Source organism: Dermacentor variabilis, chromosome 4 (assembly GCF_050947875.1).
Source record: "Dermacentor variabilis isolate Ectoservices chromosome 4, ASM5094787v1, whole genome shotgun sequence".
In the NCBI taxonomy this organism is placed as follows: Eukaryota; Metazoa; Arthropoda; class Arachnida; order Ixodida; family Ixodidae; genus Dermacentor; species Dermacentor variabilis.
In genome coordinates this window covers 196307352-196334700 of record NC_134571.1, presented here as the reverse complement: position 1 = coordinate 196334700, position 27349 = coordinate 196307352, and the positions used below count along the sequence as shown (strand labels likewise).

Genomic DNA, 27349 nt, shown 5'->3' with positions numbered 1-27349 from the left:
GTGGGCACTGTTTGTTTTGTAGGCTGTTTTGTAGGTGTTTGTTTTGTTTGTAGGTTTTGTTTTGTAGTAGCAATGCAAGTTCAAAGCTCGCGCTTATAGGCTCCATGGAGCTGATTGGAGGCGCTAACAGATATGGCACACCAACATGACTGCATTTCCGGCTTCAAAAACGTGATGTCAGGGCTGTCAGGGCTTCTCCTATTTTGTTTCGTTCTTCCATGATCTTTCCATCATGTTTCCATTCTCTGGAACCGGAAGTGGCTTAAAGACAACAATCGTGGAGGGAGCATAGAGACATGCGTGCGTCTAAATGTGAAACTATAACAGAAATATGTAGTGGGGGTAGACAACAGTAGCTGAAAGAAGTCAAGACAAGACTAACCTACTGCCTTGAGCGCAGCAAGAGGTAACTCAAAGCAGACGCAGAAATGGTTCGCGAATTTTTCGACGAACTACTTCTTTCATGTTTCCGACCTGTCCGTGTGTTTGAGCAGACTTTAATACAGCGGGCCTGAGTTCTGTTTGCTGGGTGAGTAAACACATTATCCTCTGCCGCACAACTTTCTAGCTCCTCGTGAAAGCCTGGATATATTTTGTCCCATTTTCGCCTTTGGAGATTGTTACAACCTGCACTTGATATTCTGATCTACAGATCCCAAGTGTGGGGCTGAGATGATTGAGTCATTCATTCAGCTGGCTGCTGCATGTGCTTACTGTAACGAAACGCGATAGAGACGCGGCGGAAAGTTCCGGAGCCGGTACGTTTCCTGAACAACCATGTTTTGTGATGCCGCTTACAACTATGTTGGCTTTAGTCGCTAATGGCGTGCTATCGCGTTGTGCGGCGCGTTCCAACACTGCTCCGTCGTAGTTTATTTTGTCCTTGCCTCCGTATAATCCGAAAAGTGCGATGTAGCAGCTGTGACAACAGTGCCATTGCACAGTGTTGTTCCTATGGAGAAGCTTCTCAATAGGTAGCGACGTATGACGCAATCAATAGTGCTGCAACAAGTGCCCCTCATATAGGTAACATGTATACCTAATCCTAGCAAAGTGCGCCCTACTGTTCTCCACAGTCTTCCTTTTTCTTTGTATACATGAGCCCTGTCGCAAAACTTTTCCCACGGCTGGGTAGATTTTTGGTTCATACACGTGTCCTTTTCATATTACGTTTCATTCATTACTATCATTGTTAAATCTTTCCTGCTTTAATATTTTGTATAGTTTTATATATTTCCTTTTCATCCCTCTATTTGTCACATTTCCAGCTTGTTATTTCATTATGTTTGCTTTGTGTGCAATTTAATCTTCTGTTTTTCATAATTCAATTTGTTTCTCACTTATCCATCCTTTGTGTTCTCAACATAAGGAAATCACCTCAGCTCCCCTGTAGCAAAGAAGATAGGTGCATCGTCAACGATTCGCTCGAGGATGGAGCTCGCGCGCTTGGTGCCTGATGCTCGACCAACAGACCTGCCTGTTTATTCTTCTGGCTTCACAATTAAACCTCGTTAAACTCCATTCTTAGTCTTTTGAGGCTCCAAAGGGACTTGACAGCAGACGGTATACTGATTTGATGTTTTCAACAAGTGCATTGTGCAAGGAGAGTCTATCCTTAAGCCCGCTTTTCATTCATCTTAAATATGTTTCAAGCCAGGTGTCGCAGAGGTTTTCCTCCACTTTTATTTTTGACTTCATTTTACACACTTGCACGAATAAAAGCATATTGGAGTGCTAGAGCATGTTAGTGAGGAACTGCATTGTCCAGGAGGTCACTGTGGTACCCCTGCTAATCCTCTACTCGAGTGCTGTGAGCTGTCTTTGTCGTTTGCACACCTGTTGATCTTGACTGTGGGTGATTTGCCAGTGAAGTATGCTCACTATTGCAGGGCCACCTCCTCTTTGTTAAAGTGGTGCCTGTAAGGAAACCAAATTAAGACTTGAGTGTCGCGGGAAGTTGGATACTTGAAGTGATAAAAAATAATCAATCAAAGGATGTCACTCAAGCCAGCATTTCAACAGGGAAACTTTTCTGTATAAGGGCAGTTGCCCCAACAAGTCCAATTGTTGAAAAATTGACTACGGTGACATCCCTTATTTATCAGTCTTAGTTACCCAAAGGCAATCAACATGATTCCAAGGAATTCCAGTGAATGATGTGGGAATGTAAGAAACTCCAAGGAAGGATGGTTCCAGTGAATCAACATGATTCCATGAAATGAAGAGATTGAGGGCAGGTGAACCACACTTTTGTTGGATGAATCTTCAACGATTTCAACTCATGCTTAGCAGTGTAAGAGCATTGTCACCTGCTTCACTGGTGACTCCTTGTCAAGCCTTGTGCCCTAGATGTGCAATGCTTAACTTGCCCTATCTGGACGAGTAGAGGCTGCAGGACCTGCCACAGTAGCAGCTCGTTATGCTGGTGATCATGAGATTGCTGGTTCTACTCTTTGATGAAATTATGCTCCCCTTCCTCTGTTTAAAGAAGATGATCCTCTGGAACATGCTTACCTGCCAATTCTCTTGAATTTTTGTAAGGTTTACGAATTTAGGCTCATTCTACGATATTACTAATGTCCAATTTTTTACGTAAAATGAATTCTCTGTGCAAAAAGCTTTCAAAGATGTTGAAAGATTGCACCAGGTTACAAAAAGAAAATGCGTGCAAAAATGATTTGTGATAGTACTTGTGCTGCCTTCTTGTGGCAGAGCAAGGCATCATATACCAGAAGGTTCCCTTATACGAGCAAGTGTTTTTCAGCGTAGTTCCCAAGGCAGGCAAATTTAGTGACAGCAAAGTTGCTGGAAAAGTCACTGTGACCTAAAGAAACATGAGGCTTGTCAGTCTCTGCTGTACCAAGTCTGCTCTTGCTTTTATGCTGCATATAAATCTGAATCATCATTCGTAAATTGTGTATGTATGGCACAAAGTTCTTTAAAATGCATGCTAATCATTTCCCTTCCCCACATCTGCAAGATATTTATAAATTTTAAAGTTTGCAAGTTGGTAGGTATGAACATGTTTGAACTGCTCATTCTGCTATGAAGCATGAGGATGTGGGTTCAATACTCATTCACCTAGTGGTGGGGATAAAGCATGCTTGTGTAGTGAGCTTTGGTGTATGTTTAAGAAATCCTAAAGGATCATAATTTATCAGAGGCCCTCTGCTACAGTTAAGAAGCAGGTCATCATCCTGGAGTATTGATGTTCCCTGCTGCATTTGGTTTACAGAAACCTCGTCTCGTGTTAAAAAAAAATATGAAAGGTGAGGCAGCCTTCGAGTTGCTCTTATTAGCACTGCACAAAATATGCAGCTTTTTGGAGATTAAGAAACAAATTATTTTGAATTTCTGGTTGGGTTGTTGCTGTCTAGTGTTATGAAATCCTGGCAGCAGGCTTGGTAAAGGCGTTGCAGCATGCTGACACATTGTGGCCAGGCTTCACCTTAAGTATGGTCAAGAAAACAGGTGGATGCTTTGACTATTAAGGAAAGGAAAATAACAGGGAAACTTCGGTGAGCTGGTTACTCGATTTAGAACAGGGAAACTGACACAGACTTCGAAAAAGCCAAGGAGGTTTAAAAACAAATTCTAGAGTGTAGATAACGTTCTAAAAGTGAAGCCAGCCAGCACCATCTTACTGTGGGAGTCGATTAATGTTAACATTTGGTGGAGAACAGTAAGTGTTTTTTTCTTTCTCAGAAGGCCAATTTTGCTGTACTGATGCTTGTTGAGGTGTCTGTCTGGGTCACTGGATTTAGAATGAATCGTGAAGGTCTCAGCAACTTGTGTGGGAGATCGTGATGTCACTACTCAGCCAATGGCAGTATTTTAGCCCGAAACAAGGATCTCTTATTTTCCAATTAGTCTAACATTTGTGTTAACAGATCAAGAGCAGTGCAACTGCAACTTTTCTCCATCTAGTTCAGTACACTTTCATGGGTGAAGTCGGGGGCAAGCGCTTTCCTCGCCTCTGCTAGTAAAATTCTGCTAGGGCTGTCACTCCAGAAATGTTTAATATCTCCTCAGAAAAGCCGAAAGAAAAGCATGTTGTCTTTGCTGTGTGCCTTTTTTACATTTGTGTCTGTAGTACTGCCCTGTTCTTATCCATTTCCTGTGAAAGCCATCGAACTGCCAGGCATTAGAATGGAGGCTGTATTGCCAAAGCCAGCAATTCGCCAGGTGACGGGTATTGCTGGCTTAAGAAACTATTTGTGGTTGGTGTGGCAGCCAATGTAAATATATGCTAGACAAGCTCAGAACATTTCTTCATTGGGGGCACTATGTGTCCATTTCAGGCGTTGTGTTATTAATATTTGTAGAACATTTGTGCATCTGTTTTGATACATATGGGTCTTGGAGCGGCACCTTGGAAGTATTTCTCATGTCAGATTTCGTCAAACCGTGCAAACGATATCTATCAAGGCAGTGCAAACGGTGCAGTACAAAAAGGGAAGAAACAGAGCAACAGCAAGTGAGAGTAGAAACTGCAACGCTGCTCTTCACATGCCTGTGTTCTTTTAAGATTTTCCACACAGAAATGAATCTGTGAATGACAGTTAGGGTTCTGAAACAAAAATTGCTGCTTAATATTGTAAATAAAACTTATTTGCTCACATTTTTTTCAGTGTTTATAGTGTAGAGTATTATATAACGAGCACTACAGTCGAAGTTTGCTCAGGGCACATAGGGGGCAAACATATTAGTACGGAGGGCCACGCGGCACCCGTATTATTTGGCAGCCAATGTAATATAGGAAAGAAGTTTGTGCATAGGGCATTTACATATAGCATGGCTAGGCTGCCTGGGCCAACTGGGCTTTACTACCCGCCGTGGTTGCTCAGTGGCTATGGTGTTGGGCTGCTGAGCACGAGGTCGTGGAATCGAATCCCGGCCACGGCGGCCGCATTTCGGTGGGGGCAAAATGTGAAAACACCTGTGTACTTAGATTTAGGTGCACGTTAAAGAATCCCAGGTGGTTGAAATTTCCGGAGTCCTCCACTACAGCGTGCCTCATAATCAGAAAGTGCACATAAAACCCCATAATTTACTTTAATTTTTAACTGGGCTTTGATGGGGGCCAAGTAATGAACAATGGGCCAGTATGGTTGCAGATATGTTCAATGACCCTGGCTTCCCAGAGCATCTCTGGGTGTCGCAAGAGTTTGCAGGTTTGCAGGTTCTGATTTGAAAACTTGCATGTTTCACATAGGCCTAGAACATAAAAAATATTAAGGGGCAACAAATACAGCAACTTTGGTTGCCAAGCAACAATTAAGCATCACTAATTGTGATGATTGTGGACATTTCATAAAGGAAATTCTCAGCAGGAAAATGTGGTGGTCTATTGTTCTTGAAACTGCATGTACCTTTGAAGTGCTCGAATGTAGCTCTAACACAAACTTGTGCACTACTCAAATATGCATTGCATATGCTAATTTGCATTGGGTCTATATGCTTGCTGTCAAATTTTCACCACTAAAGCAGGGACCAGAAATGGAAGGCTTTTAAAATGCCTGGTTTGCTGGCTCGTGTCTCATTTGGTGCTTGTGCTGGTGTGGCTGGTTTGCTTCAGCCACCTGATAAGTTGCTCTGCTGAAAATTTCATTTTGACACATTTCTTGCGTGTTCAGTGCTATTGGAAACATCCATAAGCAAAGCAGGCTAGGAATTAAAATTTCTCTGGGAGTGTTATCCTGTCCGCAAATGTGGACAGCACATCTTGAATTTAAAAAAAGAATACTTTAGATATGGGAACACCATTGGCTTTCGCATGTCTGGTGCTTTTGGAAAATGGCTCGGCCACTTAAGAAATATCTAAGTTATTCATGCCAAGCAGAACACATGAAATTAATTAATATATCATTCCAACACACAAAAGAATCTAATAAAATATTAAAGTAGGTAAGACAATTCTTGTAGCAGTCTACAGACAGCCTAATTCGACCATTTCTTGTCTTGAAGATATGCAGCCTTATTTCGGAGGCAGAAAAAGGCTCACCTCTTGAATAATTGTAGCCGGAGACTTTAATTTGCCAGGGATTGATTAGACCGAACTTAGTACTCAGTATCCCGAACTCACACACTCCGAACTTCTAGGCATCGATTTATTTCATTGATGATTTATAATGCATTGTTCATGGGTGCGCTCATGTTGTTCGTGAATGAAAATCGATATTAGACAGCGTTCTTACACGGGTGATATGAAGGTAATGAGGTCATGGTGGAAACTGGCCTCTCTGATCATAAGCTGCATTATTTACAGATAAAGCATACTGCGGTATGCCCAAATGCCAGTGCTATAAGTATGCATGTTCTGAATTTTGACAGAGCCGACAATGCAGGCATTATTGATTCTCTTTCATTTGCTTTAAGTAGATTCTGTCAAACCAGTAGCGTCAATGCGATGTGGATTGCATTTAAAGGCATTGTTTTTGACTCTGTGAATACATTTGTGCTAATTCGCAAGAAAAAAGACAAACAGAAGCCATGGATAACATGTAAAATTACACATTTAGTGCAAAAAATTACTGTAAGACTGATGTTAAGATCATAGTAATCTTCCAGCCTTAGATACTCTTTCATGCCAAGTTGGCTACTGCTAAAACAAAATGGTATAACATTAACTAATTTTATGATGCATTGGCCACACCGTTTCTGGTGCCATCTGTCACTGAGTAATGGAGAACCCAGTGACATAGTTGTGAATGAACTTATGTCTGACTGCTCACGCATGGCAACCTGTTTTAATGGCAGTCTATTTCTTCCGGTGCCTCTACAGCTGATGGCTCACCTTGCACACTAAAGTCCCCATACGTTTCATAAATGCCTGACATACAGGGGCTGCATTCTGTAGTGGTTTGCTTTGGAACTGGTTTGCTGTGGCTTGTGGATTATGTCGCTCGGAGAAAGAGTGGAACATCGCAGAACGAGGGAGACCATTGAATGTGTCATGATCCACCCCGGGTCGTGAACAAGGGAGAGCTCGAGGCACCCTCCGATAGACGGACGCTTCGCGGCGTGGTGGTGCTGAACGATGACTGACCAGCGAGCAGCCGCGCTCGTTGGTGTTTATTGTGGTGCGGTGACCAATGTTGCCTGCCGAGCTTTAGCAGGCCACCGAGCTTGGTGGGCGAACCAAGATTATGCCCGAGGGGGCGTCACATACTTGCTACAGAATGAGCGGCGTTCTTCTACAAGGTCACGTCATCATTTTTGTTTGTACTTTGAGGACGATATAGTAATTGAAGGATGTTGCTAGTTCGATAAAAAAAATATTAGTTTGTATACAAAGAGAGAGAGAAAAACAACTTTATTTACTGCATAACGAGGTCAATAAGTTAGTTTGTCGGTGGTCTGAAGAGTGGTGGCTAATTGTTTGCCACGAAGGTTTTGGCTCAGTTAGTTACTTCTGCCTGAATCTGGTAGTCGGTCATCGACAGGAGTGACTCCCATTCTTCTGGGAGGGAGTTGGCAGCATTGACTGTGGAGGAGGCTTTCCCTCACACTCCCCAAGAATGTGATTTTGGGTAGCCTTCATGCAGTTGCAGTGTTGGCAGTTTGATTGGATTTCATCCTGGTAGACTTTAGATATCCGATGGGGGCGGGGGATAGGTTTGTACAGGGTCGTCCTTTATGAAAGGGAACACACGAGCGCGTGGCCCGCGCTCTGCGGAGGCTGCTTACAGCGCCACCAACAAGCAGCAAAGGGAAGCACGTCTGCTTGTGGCGTCATCTGTTGGCGGCTAGAATAACCAGGCATGGCCGATAGGCAAGCGCCTGCTAGAATCAGCTGGAGCTCCCCCTCCTCGCATGACTATTGCGCAAAGAGCGGGGCCTGCAGTGCAACGTGTGCTGCTAGCAAACCGCGTGGGATACGCAAGCGCACTGGAAATGTTGAAGCAGCAACATAAGCCCAATAGTTATTAGGTACTCCTGACGTACCTATATTAATGCGTAAGCATTCTAGGGCTTCTTTCCTCGGAACTTTGTCCGTCCATTTCTCTGTCTGTAACGCGTGACACGATGCACTGCATGCATAGGTATACATGATGTCCTACGAAGGTGTATATGAGAATGCCTTATGAATACCTATGACTAATGAGACATGATTTTGACTATATATAGTGAGTACTGAGAGGTATAAGTGTAAGTAAAGTTAATAAACACGTATAAGATTAGTTACAATATAAATAGTTAAATGTAACGGCGATTATTGTAGGGTAATTAGGAATATTGAGGCTAATTAAAATCAACTTGTGCAAAATTATTAGACTAATAAAAAGTTACTAAGGCTAAATCAACAGAGCATTATCAAGAATTAAGGGTTTCTTGAGAATAGTTAGACCTAAATAAGTAATACTAATAATTACAGATTAAACACCTTCGCCATAACTTTAGCTAAGGTTAATGAATTAATTAGCCAAATGCCATCATTATAGAAATAACTAAGCCTGAATAATAAATAAAATATGTTTATTTACCTAAGCTGAAGTTTTATTTTAGTGCATTTCTGTCCTAAACCGCTAAAAATCTGGTGAGGTTTATTCATGCTATGGGGGGTGGGGGGAGTGGGCAGCCAGGGTCCGTACTGCAAAAGAAAAGTATGAAAAGTACTGGAGTTCCCGCGTGCATAAGCATACCCCCAAATATAAGTTGGCCCACCCCCAAATTTCAACTTGGCCCACTACCAAATTTAAGTTGGCCCACCCCAAAAATTTCAAGTTGGTCCACCACCAAATTTTAGGCTGGCCCACCCCAAAATATAGGTTGTCCCACCGCCAAATTTATGTTGGCCTACACCCAAGTTTCAAGTTGGCCCACCTCCAAATTTCTCCAAATGTCAAGTTGGCACATCCTCAGATCTTAAGTTGGCTCATCCCAAAATTTAAATTGGCCCACTCCCAAATTTATGTTGGCCTACCGCCAAATTTCAAGTTGGCCTACCTCTACCTAAGTTGGCTTCTCCATGCATTTTCTGTGGACCCTATGTATCCATAGTGTTATTCTCCCTAATCATTTTTTTTTCAATTGTTCCTCATCGCTTATAAAGCTACCTATAATCTACATCTACATTATTATAATAATTAAATGTCGAAAGTTCGCACATTGCTCATTTTTGTGCAGATACAAGGCATTATACTTTTCGCTTGGCGGACAGATCTTGCTTCGGTACTAACCAAAGAATGTTTACGCATTGAAATACGCTGGGACTGCCTATCAGCTAGCAGGCATACGTTGGTCCTTGCAAGCTTCCAATGCGCTACCGTACCAAGTCTAGGTGGTGTTGACCAAGTGCGGTTTGCTAGCAGCGTCTGGTTGCAGGTCCCGCTTGTTGTGCATCCACCTGGTGTGGAAGGCAGTCACAGCCGCTTGTCTATCAGTCGTGCCTGCTTATTCTGGTCGCCAAGAGATGGCGCTATCAGCAGACGTGCTTCCCCTTGCTGCCTGTTGCTGGCACTCTAAGCAGCCTCTGCAGAGCACAGGCCACGCGCTCGCGTGTTCCCTTTCATAAAGGACGACCCTGTACACAACACATGTGCATTTAATTTCCAGCAATAACTGTGAGCTTCTGATGTGGTCAGCTGATCCTTTAATTTTATCTGCGTTGCTTTATGTATTTTTTTGTCGCTAGGTGGTGCGCCATATGTTAAGCAATCAAAGAAGTTCTCTGGGTGTAGGCTGTGGCTCTAATAGGATTTCATTTTGCTGAGGTTGAGCTTCATGGGCGGACGGTTGTGATGAGAGTTGCATCCACACATCCCACACCTTCGAGAATCTTGCCACGGTCAAGGAAGCGTTCTTCGCTGTGGGTTTCTCCTGCACCATGGAGAGAAATCTCACGCCCCTTTTTCTTTTCTCTCGACTGTAATGGCCCTAGCGACAGCGGTAATGATGCGACTAGCCGACGGTTGTGGCAACCCAATAGTTTCTAGATTCCAGACGCACTGCTGAAAGCACCGTGAAGAAACAAAAACAAAAAAATGCCCGTAGAGGGCACAGCACTTATGTCGCAGGGTCAACGCTACTAAATATTGTAGTCCGAAATATTCTAGCTCATCGTAAATCTAGTGCACTGTGCTTTTGGAGAACCTAAAATGCCTTTGAAACTCTCCTTCGCTCATGTCGAATGCGTCGCGCTGTTGCCTCGTCTGGTCATCTTTCGCCAATGCTCGCGAGATTACCAGATGGCCACAAGCCTTAGCAGTGCTTGATCTCATTATTGCGACCCCACGTGGTGCTCGAGTGAACCACTTCTCCGCGGTTCCGCTCGTAGCAGATGATGGGTTAGCTTTCCGGACGATTGACAATCACGCCTGCCAGGGAGGACGACCGACAATAAAGCATAGACTAGTGGCGTTCGTTAGAGCGAACCGGTTCTAAAGCGAACCATTACTGAATATGGCCCCAGGTGTCATATGAATGCATTGTAGCTCTTTTGCTAAATATTAATGATAAAAAAGTCTATTTGTCCAGACAGCGTGCCAAATGCTTTTTCTGGGATACAGCATACCAAATGCCCGGCACATACCAAACATTCTGGAAAGGTGTTGGTCCAGGGTTCTAATGCTGAAGAATTTTTCTTCAACTGTGTGGCTTTCTTTCTGAGGAACCTGTACGTGTTTCCTTTGTAGTTTCATGCTGCAATTCAGGTGGATGCCAATGTTTCCCTTTCTTTCAGATGTGCAGAATGGGCAGCGTGCTATCTGGAGATCATTTTCAATCACTAAATCACTAACACACCTTATGACTGGCTAGTAGCAAAAGTTATTTTGGTACAATTATCTAACAAAAAGAAAGATGTTGGAAACTATTGGCCAATTTCACTGATGTGTGCGTGCTGCAAACTGTTTGGACACATCATTTCGAAGTCGATCTACACCTACCTCAAAGACAGGAAGCCTTTTTTTCCCTAACCAGCATGGATTCTGATTGCGCCTTTCGACTATTACACATCTGGTAGGGACGAGTGGCAATTTCTCAACTTCCTTAAAAGCAGGTTAATGTAATGTTAGACTTGTTGAAGGCTTTCGATCAAGTCTTACATAATGAAATAATTAGCAAACCTCTAGAATTGAATATAAATCATGCAGTTGTAATGTGGATCTGATTGTATCTTACAGGTAGTACACAATACCTTAAAAAAAGATAAATGGTAATAAATCTGACCTACTAAAGATAACCCCAGGCAATCACAGGGGTCTGTCTTGGGACCCGCTTTGCTTTTAGTTTACATTAAGGATATTGCTCAACACATAAATAACCACGTAACTGTCCTGCTATTTGCGGACGACTGCCCAATGTATCGTGATATCAATGATCAAAATAACCAGTTGTCCCTTAGCCAAGCCCTCAAAGCTATAGAAGAATGGGCTGCAAAATGGAAAAAGAAAATTAACGAAGCTAAATTTGTCATGCTGAGAGCTACGGACGGAATGAAGCATATGATTGACTGTCACGACGAGATCAGTTCAACAGTTATAGCGCAAGCTGACATGGTGAAATACCTAGGTTTATCCATTTCAAAAGGCTTAAGCTGTAAACCCCATGTGAACAGGATTTGTATAGCTGTGGAAAAAATTTCTGCTCCCTTCACTGAAAGCTAAAACTAGCATCCCAAAAGCCACTCGCATACTTAACATACATTAGACCAATCTTAGAGTACACCAATATCTTAAGGGGTTCGTTCCAATCTGGATTAATGAACGAAACTGAGAAAATCCAAAGGAATGCCACAAGGCTAATTTTATCACAGTACTGTATTCTGCACTGACTCTGTTTCTGAAATGCTACGATTGCTTGCGTTGCCTAGATGAGCACATTTCTTGATGTGTATGCATGTTCGTTTCTTCCGTGAACAATAAAATAATGTATCTGTTTACCAGTGTCTGTTCTACATTCCAGTAGTATTGAAACTTTCAAAGAATGTTATGTCTTTTATGAAACATGCATGTTGTAACTATCAAGCAGACAGTCGCAGTTCTAGAATGCATCCTACAGTGTTTTTATGGTATATGTTACACACATATATGCACGCTGCTCTATTGTGTAATCTTTTATATTTTCTTTCTGCATGTGCTGTTCCCTCTTGCTTTGTTTTTAATTGTTGTGTGCAAAGCTGCTGTACCTACCCTGTTGTGGCCGAGAGAGCCAACATTATTTGTAAATAAATAAAATGAAAGAACAGGAGCCACAGTATGGCCTGATACTGTGGCTCCTGTTCTTTCAGTATGGCCTGATACTATCTTTTCTAATAAAGAGCCCTCTCTCTCTCTGATACTGTCATCTTGATCAAATACTCATAATTATGTCTGTACTACAACTCTTCTCTGTGGCACTCAATTAATTTTCCAGTAGTTGTTTAATCAAAAGTTTCGGAGGATGTGTGCAACATATTATAATTGACATCATATACATGAGTAATTCTGATTATGATGCCATATCTTAGGTACATTTGTGCATTCACAGTATCTAGGGTGCATAATTCCAACAGTACTTCGAAACTGTACTTCGCAAGTCCAAAGAACAATCTGAAAAAAGGGAAATCTTGGCTCGGATCATGGTGAATTAAGCAAAAATCGCAGAACTCAAGTCATCTCACAGAGTCATTTGCTGTCAGTTCTTGACAATATCGTGTATGGTAAGGATGATGTTTGTCCTTTGAGGGTGCTTTCCAAATAGGAATTAGTGGTTTTTCCAGCGGCCCTTCCATTTTCTCTTGCATTCGCTGAGGATTAATGGATTAATGACCTATGCTGGTACAGTAGTGTCAGAGTGGTCATTTTCACTGGTGGCATGCTTTCTTTTTTGCGCCAGTTGAATAAAAGTGGCTAAAGACTGTCTTAACCTTTTGAGGGTTGTTACATAGTTACGACACACGTGCCGTGTCTTACTGTATACGACAGCAGGCCGTTCGAAGGTTGGAACACGAATCTTTATTGCTTCCGTCTCGGAGCGTATATATACGAAACAGAGAGGGGGAAGGGGGAAGGGAGAACAAGGGAAGGATATCAAACGATAAACGCACGTGCCGTCAGCGCTTGCAAGGCAGTCTGATTGCGGTTGACGTCACTTTACAACATCTCTTCTCCCTTAATACTGAAGTCGCTGTACTGGTTTTCTTTGACGTGTAGAGCGCTGCAAGGCTTGGGGTGATCTGATGGGTTCAGCGTTGCTCCCTGCGAGTTCTGGCTGAAGTTCATGATCAGGTTCTGTTATGCCCCCTTGTTCGGCTGGCATTCTCGGCGACAGTGGGTAGTCGCGAGGAGTACCTGTTCTTGATTCTCGTTTTGCCGCTTCTTGGTCTTTACCAAGCGGTGGCGTCACATCTTCCCGGTTCCGCACCTGGTCAACATGTCGTCTTACTGATCTGGCTGGTGTTCGAATGCTCACCATCTGAGAGCCTGTTGTAGACTCTACTACAATTCCTGGAGTCCATTTCTCACCCGTTCCGAAGTTGCGGGTGTACACGGTAGCTTCAGGCAATGGTAGTGGTCTGCTTCGTTGGCTGGCCCTGCGTGTACATGAGGGAAACATGCATCTAAATGAGATCGAATTTTGTATCCGAAGAGCAGCTCTGATGGTGATTTTCCAGAGCGGTTAGGTGTCCTTCTGTAATTGAAAAGCAGCCTGTTTATGTTATCTACCAACTGCTCCTCACCCATCTTCTTGAGGCCATCCTTAATTGTCCTGACAGCCCTTTCTGCTAGTCCGTTCGATTGAGGGTGATGTACAGCTGTGCGCAGATGTGTTATGTTGTTCCTCTTGACAAAAGTAGTGAACTCTTCAGGGGTAAACTGCGTTCCATTATCGGATACGATGGTTCGTGGCACACCAAATCTGCAGAAGATACTGCGCAGGCAGTTGATTGTGCATGAAGCGTTTGCTTGTCGGAGTGGCACAGCTTCAATCCACTTGCCGTATGTGTCCACGACCACGAGTATCATGTTCCCTGCTATAGGTCCCGCAAAATCGATATGCACCCTTGTCCATTTTTCAACAGTAGCGGGCCAGCTTTTTGGCGTTGCTGTAGCTGGCATGGGCAGGTTTTGAACACAACTCTGACATGATGCTGTCACTGCCTCAATTTCGCGATCTAACCCTGGCCACCAGAATGACGATCTAGCCACCGCCTTCATAGCGGACGATCCTTGGTGCGTCTCATGCAAAAGGCATAATATGCGACGTCACGCCTCCATCGGCACGACTACTCGCCGGCCCCAGTATAACAACCCTTGGGCCAAAGAAAGCTCCGATTTCTTGTCTAGTGGAGTTCTTACTATACTACAATATATACTACTGCTGGCGCCAATGCGCCAGCAGTAGTATATAGACGCGCGGGAGCAAACTTGCTCTAAAACAAACCATGCAACGAAAACCGGGAAAGGAAGGCGCGAGAAAAAAAATTCCCTGTATTCCCACATAGTAGCAGCGCATGACAGAAAAGAAAATGTTAGGAAATTGGCGCGCTTTTTTAATGTACAGGCGGCGCCGTAAATATACGGCATCGACCATTTTAGGACTTGTTTGCGGCACCGTATACTTACGTCCCTGACCCTCAAAGGGTTAAACCTGGTATGTGCAGTTTACGGAGGTCTGAATGATTGTTCGTATATGCAGTGATGGACCAATTTGGTCTCATTGAGGCCTAGTGTAGTTGGCCATGATCAAAAACTGGCATCGTGTGGATAGCCAATCCATTGATAAGGCTGCCTTTCTTGTCAGCAGTCAAGTGGCTCATTTGCGTATTTGATTGGTCTTTCGTTCAAATTATTTTGAGCCTGCAAATGCTCTTGAAAGGGCTCACTATTAATGTCATTCATATGTATCCACATTATTTGTACAGTGCGTATAAATCCATATTATTTCTTGGGAAAACATGGGGAAGGTGGGAGATGGAAATTCAAGACGATGAGCAAAACGAGAACAACGTAGAAGCGGGAGCCAACGTTTCGACAAGTGGTCTTGTCTTTTTCAAGGTGACATATGCTTTCCTCGGCACAGTATATATAGGTAGATTCTTCTAAAAGGGAGAGGGTGTAATCTGGGTGGGCAAGGCAACGACCAAGGGTGTGCTGGCAGCGAGTTTGTAGAATTGAAAGGAAAAGTGTGCGATTTAATGTTGGTGCAGGAATGTGAAGTAGCACTGTGTGTCAGCCAGTCGGCGTTCCTCTTTTCGTGGAAGGGGCCTGGACACAGGGAGAGCAGGGGGATTATCTGCTCCTCTGGAGGTCAGTGAACTATCATCTCTCTGCAAGAGAAAATAAAAGAAGTGGGAGAAAATGGTGCTCGTGGAAAAAGAAGAAATGAAATGGAGTAAATATTGTAACGCACAGTTGAGCGACGGTGCTTTAATCAATTTACCTTGGGCGAACTTGTGCCCAAAAAACAGCTAAATGAGAGCCTCACTAGAATGTCCACAGTCTTTTCACAAGAGACCCGCACCTCTTCTTTCCTCGTGTCCCGCGCTGATGGCACGTTGCTCAGATTGCGTGTGCCTTGCGAGCCCGTGTTGCGTGCTTCACTGCCGCTATGTTTCGCAGGTAGCAGTAAACAGCTGGACGGATGCAGGAAGCGGCTGGCGCGCGTAATTTGAAATCATCTTGCATCAATATGTAAATAAAAGAAAAACAAGAGAGGGCAGAAAGAAAATAAAAAACAAAACACTAAGCAACCTAATGAAAAATAACTAAGTGCTGTTGCCTATAGCTTGAAATTTAGCATCGCGAATAGATTCTAAAGCTTCCTTTGAAATGTTTATGCCTCTTGGTTGCAATGCCTTGACCTTATGATGAGGTAGGGTTCTCTGTATTTTCTTACTTGTGCAGAATGGAAATTTGACTGTAGGATGTAGAGTTTAAGTTCATCAAAGTTATGACCTGGTTGGTTGAAATGCTCGGTGAGGGCTTTGGGAAGCTTTTTAGCTGTGTCCACGCAATGTCCACTTAACCTGATATTGATTGATTGTCCCGTTTCGGTGATATATCGTTTCTTAAAGAAGGAACATTCGAGCATATAAATCACATCAAAACTAGTGTAAGTAAAGTTAATTTTCACTTCGTGTGTATAACCATTTGCGATGCTCTTAATTTTAATGTCCCTTTGAAGGTACCTGCAGGTTTTGCACCTGGGGCAACAACATGCTTTTATTATGGGGAAATGATGTTTGCTGACTTTTACGTGCACTAAGATGTCTTTAAAGTTTCTGTTGCAGCGATAGGTCACCCTTGGTACCACCGGAAATGCCTTGCTCAGACCTTTGTTACTTGATAATATTGGGTAGTATTTTCATAGGATGTTGTTTATGTTTGGGAGGGCATTAGAGTATTTTTTTATAAAAGCTGATGGTCTCTTAAATTCTGGTGCAGTCTGCTTCTTAGCTAATTCTGACTGTCTCTCCAATCTTGATGCGACTTCATAAGCTCTGTGGAGAGGAACTTATGGATAGTTTCTTTCTGCTAGCATTGCTTTAAGGCCAGTTGGGTGGTGGATATATTCATTATAGCCCTTCTCCCCTTTAGAAGAACCCTACCCATATATATTTTGCGGAGGAAAGCATATGTCGCCTTCAAGAAGAAAAGTCCACTTGTCGAAATGTTGGCTCCCACTTTTACCTTGTTCTCGTTTTGTTCATCGTATTATTTCTTGGGTATTTTGATTCATTCCACCAAACCTCACTACATCTACATTGTTGGGATTGCTGGAAATTTCTATATTGGCTCAGTTGTAAATTTATTGAATGCTGATTATGTCAATATAATGTTAGTTTTACAGAGAAAACAGTGAAAACTTTTCCATAGGTTGACAGAATAAGTGGATACTCACTCATACTGACTTGCCAATGTGCTCTCAGGCTATATGTACTCACTCGCACCCATTTCCACTCACACATTATAATTGGGCGTGAGCAGTCACTGACATTCCAGCTATTGGTGACTTATACTCACCAACACCTATTTCCATTCAGTCATGTCCATTAACTCTTACCAACATCCACTCGTGCTCATACTCGCGTCAGCTTGTACTCACCGGCACTCACCCACATTCATACCCTCAACACTCAAAATCATCGGTAATGACATAGGCTCGTGCTCACGTCAACTGGCAATCACTCGTGTCCTCTGCAATTCACCGGCACTCACTCCTGTGCATACTTGTGCATACTTGTGCCCACTTACTCACTAACACTCTAAGGCCTGTGAAGGCATTGTCTAGTGAGTATGAATGGTATGGTAGAATCATAAGAGAGAGAGAGAGAGAGAGAGAGAAGGGCACTGTGATTGCTGACTTGCAAGTGAATTTTATTTCTGAGCAGTGGCAAGCGTACAAGTCCAGAAAGACATGTGTAGACTGAGCTGGATGCAGACAAATCGAAATAAATGTGTTGGTTGCATTATCAGGCATTTAGTTACATAACATTTTGGTCATGCAGGACAATTGATGGTTCCCTGAAATACATGCTCCCATTGTTTTTAACGTGTCATGCCTCATCAAGAAGCTATGCATATAACTTTTTTGATGGCATGAAATCATTTCGTCAAACCAAGAACTGCAGCCACACTCTTTGCCAACATATATTTAGGCAGTTTCTTGAGAATGTCCTTTCATGCTCATTTTGTCTTGTGCTCACACAGTATTTTATTTGTCTTGGATAACATTCTCCGCAGGTGGTTGGAAAATGAAGCAGGATCAGAATTAAGTTTATTGGGTTCATACCTGAAAGCAGTATACGAGTAAATATATACAGTAGGTCTGAGAGCGCTAGGCTGTAGGGCCATAATTAATTAATTGTTGACCAAGGCACTCAAGCCTCAGTTGCAAATACTTTCCATGTGCACAACCTAATGATCAGTAACGGCATATGAAGAAATGTACGTAAGAAATTAATTTACCGATGTTTTCGATATTGAAATATGAGCGCAGCTCTATATGCGTTTTCATTTCTCGATACGTTGGCTGGCATGGACACGTTGGAAACGTGTCCATGCCACATTTTGCTTTCTGCCTCTTAGTTCAGCTGCACCTTCCTCCTCTGCTCTCCTCCTCGAGCCCTGTTTGCTATCGCAGTCTTTCATCTCCCGCTGTGCTCTGCGTTTGCTTTCATCCTTCGCTGTGTTCATTCGCTCTGTTGTGAGGAACAATGCCAACACTCACTGCAGGCATGGGCGCCTAAGAGCTGTGCTCTAAAATATAGGGGACTAGTTGCAATGTAGCGATCGCAGCACAGCAGCTGATATGGTGAAGGCGATGCCATGAGCCAGCAGCCAGATCCTTTGTTGTGCTTTCCGGCATCTCACTACTTTTCATATGTACAACACTCCCTATTTACCGTTGCTTACCATAATCCTGGTAGAAGGAGGCATTCCAGTTGGGAAGTTTTTGTTGCCATGCAGTGGTACTATGTAATTTGCATCTACAATGCATCTAATTGCATCTCTGCAAATGACTGTGTTTACAGGCTGCGCGTTAGACAGCATGTTTACAAAGCTTGTAGAACAGGCCATCTCTGCAGAGGTTCTGCCATTTTGTACAAACGAGTGCATTGTGGGAAGCACGTAGTTGCAGTGCTTTTGAGCAAACATAATTGAGCAGCGCAGAGTTGAAAGCCTGCAGATTTTCACTAGCCACGTTTAGGGACATGGCTGCAGCAAGATCATAGCAAACTCTCAGATGTGGCAGCCACTGCTAATGTAATGCCATTTGCACGCAGTGCAGAGAGATGCCCGGTACGATTGTCCCATGGTGTTGCACCTTGGCGTGTTTCCCTTTTGCCCATGATGGGGCAAGTGCTGAGAACAATGGAACCTGCACAGTCTGACTCATAATATGGTGTCATGTTTTCCTCTCTCGCACTTAAATGTGACTTGTGTTTACACCTCATTTATGCATCCTGGAAAGTCTCAGTAATTCCTCCACTCGCCCTTTACAGATGCACTGACTTTGATTTGACTTCCTAGTGAAGGGGGCCATTAATGTGGCCTTGACACGGTTTCATCGTTGCAGCCACATAAATGCTGGTTTTACAGAGGAGTGCGTATTGCTTAAAGGGTCGTAGTTTGCTAGCCTCTGGTCTACAATTGCACAATTCTTTTGATTTTGTGATCTACACACGGTTGCTTGGTTGCTTGTGCAGTCTGCCACACTATTATTTTCTGCTTAATGCTACTTAATCAGTGTGATCATTTAAAGATTTACAATGGAGTTTTGTTACTTCAACTCCACTTTATTCATTAATCAATATTTTTGGTTTATTCTATCTCGAAAAGGTTCCTTCTGGTGGCTATACATTTCTGCGGGCTCAAAATTGTTGGATTGTGATCCTGAAATTGGCCTTCACTTTGTACTTCGAATTTAACTTGTCAGCACACATTGCCAAACTGTAATATTGATTCCACTGGTGATTCTAATTGTGACCCCAATATCAGCAGCCCCTGTCTTAGCAGCAGCTAGTGCACTGCGAGTGCACCAAATACACAATATCTCCCGCTGAAAATGATAATTGTCAGCCTACGTTCGACAGGTTCCGAAATGAAAATGGCAGCTATCAATGAATGTATGCGTACTCTGTCTTCCCGATTCTAATGTGCGCCTTTTTTCCAAGTGGCCTGCACATTACAGTCGCATGCAAAACCAAAATTACGTTCATGGCATTAGTAACCGCCTAGTGTCGAAGGCAGCGTCATCGCCATTGCCATCACAAGATGGTGGCAGAACAAGTTTTCATGTAAAATGATGACGATGACGCAAGGCTTCTTTCAGGCTTCAGTTATGAAGGCTCATTGAAACTACAAGTTATTTTACATAAGGTAGTGACAGCATAGTCATGTCACATGTTTCGATGCTCTAGAGACTTGCATGTCTCGCAGGATGAACTGGTGAAGTGTTGAGTCTAGGCACAGGCCATCATCTTATTTACGATAGTTGTAGAGTCTTGTGGACTACATGTTGTAGTCGACATACAATAAAAGGCTGTTCAAGAATGATTCCAACAAACACCTAGTATAAAAATTTTACATTTCGTGAAGGTAAGCAGTACATCTTTCATGTTATTTGTGATTGTTAGAATTGGGGGGTCATTGTATATACCGTATTTACTCGCATAATTATCGCACTTGCATAATGATCGCACCCCTGAATTTTGCCATCAAAATTCAATTTTTTTTATTTCCCGTGTAATGATCGCACCACGAACTTGCTGCAGCGATATGTTGTGTGCCAAGCCTAGCTAATAATGATCGCGCTTACCATCTGTCGAATGCTACGCGAACGACTCTTCAAGACAAACCAAGCACGTCTGCACGCACCAAACATTCTTAAGCAGATGCCCCATTTCATTCCCTTCATCACTTTTCTGCACTTCCATGACAAAAAAAAGCTACAACCAAACTTGCCTTTATTATGTGTAGGCTTTATAATGATTGTGGTCAACAACAACAAAAGCGTCTTTCGATTCTTCTCTTCTGCACTCGTGGGCACGCAACAAATCGCGAGCGGCAACGATAGTAGCCACGTTTACACTGATATGTTAGAAGTGTACCCTATTCATACGCCGACGCTTGTAGCACAGCTAAGATATCCAGCCACCCTCAACGGAAACGTGCTGTATTAGGATAGTAGTGAAGACAAATGCCGCAGTTTCCACAGCATGCCTGCCATGCTTTTCTATGTCACTGGCAGCTAAGCGCACACATCTTTTTCTGTCCCCTCAAAGTGGACATGGCTACGTGATTGCCACAAACTTGCTGATATTAACGATATTATTCATTACTGATACTGAAGAAACTGTTTCAATGCACGTAATGTACTCATGAGAAAAAAAATCACATTCGTTGCGTTCGGCTTGCTCTGCCGGCCGCGATTTTTGTTTTGGTGTCCCGCACTACATACAGCGGCAGCCGCCTATTTGTTGACCTGTTGTCATCCCACAGCAAACGCGGGATGAAAATTTTTTTTCTTTTCGCAGGAAATTTAATTCTCGTAATGGTCGCACCCCTGAATTTGCGTCAATTTTGTTGACAAAAAAGTGCGATCATTATGCGAGTAAATACAGTACATTCTAAAATCTGATACATGTCAAATTTGGATGCACACTGTATTATGAAATGATAAACACTTTGAAACATGTATACTATTTCATCTAGGGTTGCGTTAGAATGGGGTAAATAATATTTCTATATGAAGCATTGTGTTTGAACATTCTTTTTTGCTCCATTTAGTTTAGTTTGACTTTTCGGATAATTCTGTCAATCTTGTTGGCTCCATCGTGATTGAATTAAATGTATGTCAACTGTACTAGTAAATGGGTTTCCAAATAATGCCAAAAACACATTTGTGTTTGGAATTTGTACAGGTCCCTTTTTCTCGATGAGTAATTCAACCCAAGATTCACTTTTACATGCTCGAGCATTCTTCACAAGGTTCTTTAAAAAATGCAATTTACCCAACGTGGTCGCTGAAATGGGTGTCCATTTCGATGAGTGCAAGTTAAGGAACCCCCAGGTATCAAAGTTAATCTGGAGCCTGCCGCTACAGCGTGCCTCATAATCGTATCGTGGTTTTGGCACATAAAACCACAGAATTTAATTTTGGTAAAAAATGTTATCCAAATTGCCTTGTGTATCGTTAAGCATGTTTTCTGTGATTTGAATAATTACCAATTTCAGAGGCAATCTTGCTATATTAGTATGCTGGGAACGTCAACTCCTAAGATCTCGTGCTTCTTTTGGTCCACCGCAGCAGCAGCAGCATGGCAGCCTCCAGCGAGTGGAACACCATCCCAGCGTACGCAGCCCATCTCTCCCCACTCCACCCGAAGCTGCCTGGACGTGAAGACCTCGTCAAAGAGCTGCGGTCACTTCGCTCCCCATTCACTTGCACCCGCATACGGCTGCCCCTGCATTGCAATGTGGTAAGAACTCTCATAGGGCCACGGGTGCTTTAACTCGGTTGTACGGGCAAGTTTACTTACCACCGGTGACAAGTTGCAGAATTCATCAGGTATCTCCACACGCACGCGCACGCACGCGCGCACACACACTTTTTCTTTAATTGCAGATTTAAACTCTTTGGAGTAACTAAATTGAAGAACAAAATGATTTTTAGGTAGTATTAGAGTGCCAAACATATTTAATGTGTGCTGTAGTGTGTGCAGTATGTTGTATGGGTAAACTAGCATAAAAATTTTTTTTATTTGTGTAATAAAATGCCCGCAACTTATTTTTCTGTCTAAATAGGTTTGACATAACTGGAGCCTGCATTTTTAATGCTCCATTTCATTTTCTATTCTTATTGTGTGTTGCGCTGATGGGTAATCCCAGCAGTTATTGTGGTGCGGTGGCTGCTGAGCCATGTCTGAAACGAACGAGAAAGGATCATAAGAACAGAAACTGAACTGGGTCATTCATTAGAGAATATGGCCCAGGGACATGCGGCTAAAGCAAAAGCGAGGTATGTCATGTGAGCTCCTGCATGCAAACTCAGTGGTGTGCACCTGTCAAAAAAAAATTCTGGCAGAACCCACCTCCAGACGAATGTCCATGTTAATGCAATAACCATTGAAGCAGTGAAACATTGAAGTAGTGACACACCAGATTAATGCTGCAGAGACACGTTATACGTTATGCATGAGGCATGTGTGCCCCAAGGTTCAGTAATGTGGCTGTTTGGGCTTGTTGGTGTGGCATAGTGGTAAATTGCAGCGCAAATATACACGATGACAGCAAGGAAGAGATGACAGACTAGCGTTAACTTCCAACAAAAAGCTTTATTTTTGACGACTCGTGTTTATAGGTGTCACTTATCACGTTGCACAAGCACAAGAAGAGGAGCCGAAACTTTGTGCTTATCAACTGGGATGACATCGCTGAATGGCGGAATCGCTACCTTCGTGACGTGCAGCACTACCGGCTGTAAGGCCGAAAGATCTTCCTAGACGAGGCACGGGTGACAGTGGGACACACTCGGTCGATCGTGTGGACAGACACCGTGGTGCAGAAGCGCAGACGCCTGTACGCTCGAGCAAATGGTCTGTTGATGGGTCTGAAACTACCTTCTAGGAAAGGCCATCGTCTGATTGCGATGCGCATCGGCAGTGAGGATGGCCTCGTTGACGGCTGCTTGGATGTATTCCGAGGCCAAAAGACCAGGCGACTACCACGAAGAAATAGATGGCAATCGCTTCACGGGATGGTTCAATGACGTTCTGCAGAAGTTTTGCCAGCTGGTAGCATCATTGTTTTGGACGATGCACCTTACCATATCTGGCAAGAAGATAAATTGCTGACAGCCTGGAAGAACGAAAAAAATACAGGAGTGGCTCAAAAGCAAGAACATCACCTACAGTGAAAGGATGGCGAAAAAGCAGCTGCCTGAGCTGGTGGCCTCTCTAAAAGTCACAGTTTCTGAGCTACATTGTAGACAGCGCAGCTGAAAAGGCCGGTTTGATTGCACTGGGGTTCCTGTTGTACCACTGCAAGTTGATTCCCATCTAGCTCGTGTGGGCAGAAGTAAATAATGGCACTGCTGCGGAAACAGAGACTTAAACCTGTCCGTGGTCGAAGGTGTCTTGAGGGAAAAAATCAAGCACGTAAAGGAGGAAGACAGGAGGAAGAACATTCACGACATGATGGACCTGGAGGCAAAGTTTGGACTTGACACGTGTGAGAGGGACCACATCCACACCATCGTCACACAGCTGGGTGAAGACGCTGAAGAAAGTGACTCTGACTGCGAGCTGTCTGGCATTGAGCCACTCGGCGAACCATAACAGCTTATTAATGAAAGAATAGCCATTATTAGCGCTACCAATATTTTGCCGGTGGGTTTGCAGCAGCCAACCATCCTCCTGTGACCTATCAAATAAACGAGCAGTTAATTTGGTGGCATACTATTCCTTTTATTAGAAGCTCAATTCTGAAAAAGCAGCATCCTGCACAGATCATGCTCAGTTCAAGTACTGGCATGGAAACATGCTTAAATGCTGACAAATCTGAATGCAAACACAATTATTAACCCTGAATGACTATGTGGGACCCAAAATGCTCATTTGGGCACCCACTGTCCAGCTTGACAGACTCTATGGTGAAAAAGCAGCAATCAATGCGAAATTGACAGCCACTGTTAGCAGCCTGCACACCAAAGAACATTCATGTTGTTGCATTGTTTATTTTGGTTATCTGGCTCAGGCAAGTTGTGCGAATAAGAGAGCAATTATAAAGCATCATTAGCTTAGTGAGGTGCATAATACTCATTTGGACAGGTACCGTCGCGCTTGACTGGCCCCTTGGTGACATATCAGTAGTCAGTGGCACGCTTGAAAGGCACTGTTAGCATTCTGCTCTTCAAATTGTGGTAATGCAACAGCTATTGTTTAATTTGTTTATCTGACTGCGAAGTAACGTGAATGCAAGCACAATTATTAACCCTGAATAACTCTGCTAGCATTTCTTGTACTGAAAAAATGCTAAGTTGAATGTGTTTTATTGAGGCACTTTGTTCATTGCACAAGCCATAGGAAAACCAATGGCCAGATTCAAACTACGAAATTGGCGCAGTAGTAAATTGTAAACGTTACAGAAGCCCTCAGTGCTCTGCTTTGCTGAGCTCCATTCACTGAAAAATGCCTTTGTAATGATGAAAGCGCGAGATAGGAGGTGACACCCCACTGCATAATGTTATTTGTGTTGAAAATCTGTCGCACCATATGTGATGGGCAGTGAAACTGTCTGTTTACTAAGTCTGTAAGCCTGAAAAATGCAACAACATAGCAAAGAGCTGTTTCACAATATGGCACACTTTCATGTGCACTTCTGGCGAACTGTCGCATGCACTGATGCATAAACATATGAAGAGGGGTAAGAAGTGAAGTTACTGTGCAACTCATGTAATGCTTATGTAATCTGTAAACTTTTCTGTTTTCATAGCTGATAGAACTTTCTTTTGTGCAAGTTGATTAACCAGATTGTGGAAACAACACAAGAAACAAGAAAGGAAAACACAGCCAGATGACTGTGAAGACAAGGTGCAGACGAGAGAGAAGAGGCCGGCCTTGGTGTTCACAGGACTTGGTGTCACAGCAGTCATTCTACAGCTGGTGCATGCAGTGAGCAAAGAGTACTAAGTCACACAGCGATGCGAATTTATGCCAAGTTCCTTTGTAAGGGCATCAGCAGTTTAACAGTCATTACTTTTGTAATTAAGAAGAAGAGCACAAGAACAAGGCTATCCAAATCGTCTGTTCCATGCCTGCCATACAACCAGTGAGCCAGCCGGATCGCCTGTGCTTAGCACGAGTGTGAGCCGTTCGGGCAGCCAGCTGTTACTGCTCTGCATCACCTGCCTTCTCGGTTACGAACAGACACTACCGTCTGAACTGTTCAGTACACCCCATTACAATTGGTGGAGGTGCAGGGTACTCAAGAACATCTACACCCTGGAACTCCGGTCTCGGACTCTGCTTCCCGTCATGCCTGACTCTCCCCAGCCGACGTCGCCGCCGCCCTCTGTTGCCTGCTCTGGCACTGTCCTGCAATGCCATCCAGCGGTTTTCAGCGGTACGGATGAGCAGGACGTCAATGACTGGTTGTCTACCTACGAACGGGTGAGCTTGCACAATTGATAGGACGATACTGCCAAGTTAAATGCCGTCATCTTCTCCCTTGCGGGAGTGGCTCACCTGTGGTTTAAAAATCACGAAGCTGACTTCCAGTCCTGGCCCGCGTTCAAGACCAGTTTAGCTGCAGTTTTCGGTCGCCCCGTCGTCCACAAGTTGCGCGCCGAGCAGCGGTTACGAGAGCGAGCGCAACAACCAAACATTCACCTGTTATATCGAAGAGGTTCTCGACCGATGTAAACGTGTGGATGCTTCTATGCCCAAAAATGACAAATTGAAGCACATTTTCAAGGGCATCACCGATGACATTTTCCAAATGTTGATCGCCAAGAGTCCACGCACCGTAGCAGAGCTCATAAACTTGTGCCAAAGCTACGACGAGTTGAGGAGGCAGCTCGAGTTGACCAGGCGCCCCTCAGTGGCTGAAGAGGCCCTCTCTTCCATGACAGCCTTCTCTGATCGCTCCCACTTGCTTACACAAATCCAAGCTTTCGTGCGGGAGGAAGTTGCATGTCAGCTTTCTCTACTACCCTTTGCTGAGCTACCCCAACAGCAGCCGCTGCCGCAACAGCCTGCTACACAGGTCGCCCCCTACGCTCCGGCGGGTTATTAAAGACCAAGTTGCTGAGGCTCTACCAATGCAGCATCAGCAGTACCATGTCGCCGCGCCACTTACCTACGCATCCGTCGTCGCGCAGCCTCCTCGTCAACCACTCGTTGCGCTACATCCTCGGCCGCTACCATCCGTTCATCATCCCGTTCGACCTGCTCCTGCCTTTGCTAATCCTTGGCGCACGCAAGACAACAGGTCCATATGCTACACCTGCGGTATTCCCAGCCATGTTGCACGACTCTGCCACCGCCGCATGCTGCACTCTGATGGGTTGGTGCAGTCGCCTCCCTACGTCGATGTGCAGCCTTTCCACGACACTTATTTTACTCGGCAGTCGAACAGGCCACCAGCCGAGCGCCCGGTCCTTACACGTCATTCACCTTCCCTGCGTCGCCGTCGATCTGTACAAGTCCTCCATTGTCGCCTTCGAACGTTGTCGACCTTAATGGAGCTGACATTAAGGAAACACTGTGACCAAACATCTGACCATTACTAATTCAATGACATTTGCTCAAGCAGCACGTGTCACTGATTGTTAGCACTGGTGGACAGTAATCAATCGACGGTGCTGTACAACGCTCTAACGCTGCCACTAGATGCTCAGCTATCTTATAACTCTGCTGACAATGATCATTCGCACTGAGCTGGCAGCAGTGAATCTTTGTGCTGGAGGTTGCTTTTGCAAATCTTTTTTGTTGAGACATGTGTAGGATTGTCTCATCCATGTATGCTTTTCTCATTTCTTCCAAGAATGGTTTTGCTCCATCACTTTGCCCCGTCTGAGGAAAAACGCAGCGGGACAGTGCACGAACGCACCTGCTGCTAACAGTAGGCACCAGACTTTGGCAAACTTCCCTCGTCGTAGCTTCACTTTGGAGCAAAACAAACTCGCAGGATGTGGTGTGTCACCGCGGCATCCTGTTTCAGACGAAGAGCAGCTCAGCGTCACCGATTCCCGCTGCAATCTTTCTTCAATGGATCACGGCTCAGAACAGATGTGTGCGGCACAAATGATGCGTTGTAAGCTCGCAAAAATATCTTCGGCATGATATACCACCACAAATAGTTTGGGAATAACTCTGACGAGGGGCAGACGCACACAGCTGATGCAACTTGGCCCATTT

At 43.9% G+C, this 27349-nt stretch overlaps 1 protein-coding gene across 1 annotated transcript in view; it reads left to right on the top strand.

Annotated features, from left to right (window-relative positions):
* Positions 1-364: 364 nt before the first annotated feature.
* The window catches only part of LOC142580038 (uncharacterized), a 50976-nt gene continuing 23991 nt past the window's right edge, over positions 365-27349 (top strand). Inside the window, exons 1-2 of the mRNA XM_075690774.1 lie at positions 365-529; positions 21739-21910. Of these exons, the coding sequence (XP_075546889.1) occupies positions 21749-21910 (162 nt within the window). The 5' untranslated portion in view covers positions 365-529; positions 21739-21748. The remainder of the gene's footprint in view (positions 530-21738; positions 21911-27349) is intronic.